We start from the raw sequence: 3238 nt of genomic DNA on the forward strand, positions 1-3238 counted from the left end.
AGAAGCGTTCGCTCGCTTCGCTGGTCGACCGTTAAATTAGGGGGGGGACAGTTTTGAATCACCACTGTCACGTCGGTTCGTCGGTGTTACAACTTCGGATGAAATTCCCATTTGAAAACCTTAGAAGCTGCTGGAGCTACACCGCCTTTCCTCAAGTGCTGGGGTTCTTGTTTCTCGTCGCCAATGTGGTGATGTGGTGATTCTCTCTTGACAGTTCTATTACTAATGATCTTTGGGAACGTTCAAAAATTACGTCCAACATTTGGGGGAGGGGGGGGGGGTTCTAGAAATGTGTGACAGTACGTGTATAGGGAAATTGCGTGACAGAGGGGGGAGGGGGGGGTCTAGAAATCCCGAAAAACGATGGACGTAATTTTTTAATCTTTCCTTTCTTAACACACCGCCTACTCAGCGGTCTGCTAAACTATACCACAGTAGCAAAAACCGATGTCAGCGCAGCAAGGAGTCAATTGATCAACTACCGAAAGTTTGATGGAACCGTTAAAAGGTGATTGATGGGAAGCGGGTGGATCTGTTTTTCTGTGGATTGGTGGATCCGTGTACATTTCTGCGTTAAGCATTTTGAGCGTGTCTAAAATTTTGGTAGCAGTTATTTAAACTTTTGACAGCTGGAAAGTTGCATTTTGGATGTTTTGATTTTGTTGCACAAAAATGCATTTTTGTTGTGCTTTTGCCGGTCGGTACGTAAGTTGCTCTAAAAATAGTTTTTTTTTTTTTTTTAATTTGTAATTTGTAATTTTATTAGTGATAACGTAAACCTGGTAGTTACAAAACTATTTTTCAAGTCAAGGAAAAATAGTTGACTATTTTTTAAATTTTAAGATTCCTTGTGTATTAGATTCACAATATTTATTTGTGAGAGCAACTTCACAACTGGCTAAGTTCACACAGTGCAATAAGTAACAAAAATGTCACATTTCATTGCGGAAATCGGTGGCTTTCAGGTAAGTCGAAAACTAGTATTTTTTTCTAGCTACAGTAAACTCTCCTATAACGTGGGAAGTCATGCATTGTTATTTTTAGGAACACCAAAAGGACATATTGCTGCAAGTTTTAAACTCAAAACGATTACTAATTGATCATGTCGAAATACTAGAAGAGTGCTTTGAGCAAATCACGCAGACTGGATCACATTCATACTTCTCTGCAGGCAAGCTAGCCGCTCTGGGATCGATTCCCATCGGATTTTATTTTCTTCCTGCCAACACTAAATGGCTTTATCCGATTTCCACATTGATTGCCGCTTATGGTGCATGCTGCGGCATAAAATACCTCAACAAATATCGATACCAACGGCAGCGGAAGCAGCTGGAACATTTTGTTCACGCGTTGGAGCAGTTTGAAATGGCTGTGAAGAAAAATCTTCTCTTCCTGAACGAAAGTCAACACCTTCGGGGTGTGCAGGATTCCCTAGATAAATCCGGATTCGAAATGGGTTCGTTCGTTGGCAACTGTGCGAGCTGTTGCATTGAGACCGTCAAGTTGATTCACTCTGCTGTGAAGCGATTGGAGAGGGAATGTCCGCTGACGGAACGGTGGAATAGCTTGTACGCGCCAATTGAGTCACTGGAAGATTGTGAACTGTTCTCCGAGGGCGCCGTTGAGAACGCAAGAAGTTCCCGAGCGATAAAGGTGAATTAATACACAGACACTTCGTGAACAATTTCAAGATGTTTGGGATTCTTAAACCTCTTTTTCAGGACTACTACAACGTATTCGCGTACATGCAATCTCAGTTCCTAACACGGCTCGTCCTTTCCATCGCTTGTGGCCTATCGGACTTAGACCGGTGCAACCTTCCGGAACTAAGTTCAAAGCTGAATGATCAAAAATCGCTATGCTTATCACCACTTACTGCAATACTGGACACTAACCGAAAACGTGCTCCCCGAGTTGCGGTTAATTCGCTTCCACCCGAACTGACTCATCTGCGATCACTGTCGTTGAGTTTGTCCGCCAAGCTTTACAGTACCGTCTATCGGTATAATGAAATCGAAAGGGTTTTAGATGAAACAGTATCGGGTCTGGTGGATAACAAGGAAGTAGGTCAGTTACAAGACCTAGCCGTATCAATGGAAGCCGTCATGAACGATCTCAGTGCTTCCACCGAAGAATGTCAACGACTGTTAATCACAATGAAAAAACTGATCAATAAGGATGACAATGAAAGTCAGCTTGAAATTGATGCTAGATTCACCGAAAACTCAGAGCAACCATTAGATATGCCTCCTGGTGCAGATCGAGTCTATTGCGAGCAGGACAAACCCTGTATCAAAGATGAGTTCTTCGCTGTGGATGGGACCGAACACGATTGTCTGGCAGAAGACGACCGACGATCGGTGCCAACTATCGATGATCTGGAAAGCATCAACTCAAGAATCGTTAAGCGACACTTTAAGCCTGTTTTGGTGCAGCTGCGGGAACGGATCGAACCCATTGGTGTTGAATTTAAACAACGGGAAAGGCAGGCGCTAAAGGACAAGGGAATCAAAATGGTTGACTCGGATGAGGAGGCCAGCGACGATGAAGGCAGCTTGGACCAAGTACCTGTAAAGAGGACGGTTTACGGTAGCGACTCGGAAGACGACCAAGAGGAAGATCAGCGCAATGCAATCAAGTTCGAGAAAAGTGTTCAGCGGTACGATGATGTTCGAGGGTTCCTGGCTGCTAAGGAGCAGATTAATATTTTCGGATTGAAACCTATGGTAAGTTTGGTTGACGAAGATGTGCTTGAATGATAGAGAGATGTAGAACATCGAGATACAAAAAGTTACATCAAAATTTTATTTTAAATTGAGTTTTTTTTTGTGTTTGTAGAGAAAACAGAAATCCACGTCCTCTCTGGAACAAAGTCTGCTTTCTAAGTTGGTGTTCTCTGAGCACTTCCACAGTTATTAACTGAGAGCGAAAGAGACGAACCAACCAAGGTCTGAAAATCTCTATATGTAATAAAGACAAATCAATTGATCACCTGAGAGCTTCCTCTGCCAGGAAGTCAAGGAAATTTCTTCGTGGCTTTTGTAGCGGCGAACACCAGTCCACGTTCGTTTCGTTCTTCTCAGATCGTGCTCGCTGCATCCGCCGCCTAGCCCGTAGGCAGGCGCAGCGCAGGTCCGCAATCGCTTGAGTCCATCAGTAAGCCGGTGGCCTCCCATTTCTAGGGCGGACTTGCTTAGGCATGATCGCATCGCACGCACGCGAGTACACCACTACCAAC

The 3238-nt window shown here is 44.0% G+C and overlaps 1 protein-coding gene across 1 annotated transcript; it reads left to right on the forward strand.

Moving 5' to 3' along the window:
• The first annotated feature begins 687 nt into the window (after nucleotides 1-687).
• Nucleotides 688-2807, forward strand: LOC109422820 (uncharacterized). Its single transcript, XM_029861707.2, has 3 exons — nucleotides 688-965; nucleotides 1045-1653; nucleotides 1722-2807. The coding sequence occupies exons 1-3, from the start codon at nucleotides 930-932 to the stop codon at nucleotides 2757-2759; spliced, it is 1683 nt and encodes a 560-aa protein (XP_029717567.1). The 5' UTR covers nucleotides 688-929; the 3' UTR covers nucleotides 2760-2807.
• The last annotated feature ends 431 nt before the right edge of the window (nucleotides 2808-3238 follow it).

This window comes from Aedes albopictus, chromosome 1 (assembly GCF_035046485.1).
Source record: "Aedes albopictus strain Foshan chromosome 1, AalbF5, whole genome shotgun sequence".
NCBI lineage: Eukaryota > Metazoa > Arthropoda > Insecta > Diptera > Culicidae > Aedes > Aedes albopictus.

What these genes read in the sequence shown, in the direction of transcription:
- LOC109422820 (XM_029861707.2), top strand. Translation starts at nt 930, where the DNA reads ATGTCACATTTCATTGCGGAAATCGGTGGCTTTCAG. An exon ending in CGGAAATCGGTGGCTTTCAG is followed by an intron (nt 966 to 1,044) that starts GTAAGTCGAAAA and finishes TGTTATTTTTAG; the next exon opens with GAACACCAAAAGGACATATT. An exon ending in GAAGTTCCCGAGCGATAAAG is followed by an intron (nt 1,654 to 1,721) that starts GTGAATTAATAC and finishes CCTCTTTTTCAG; the next exon opens with GACTACTACAACGTATTCGC.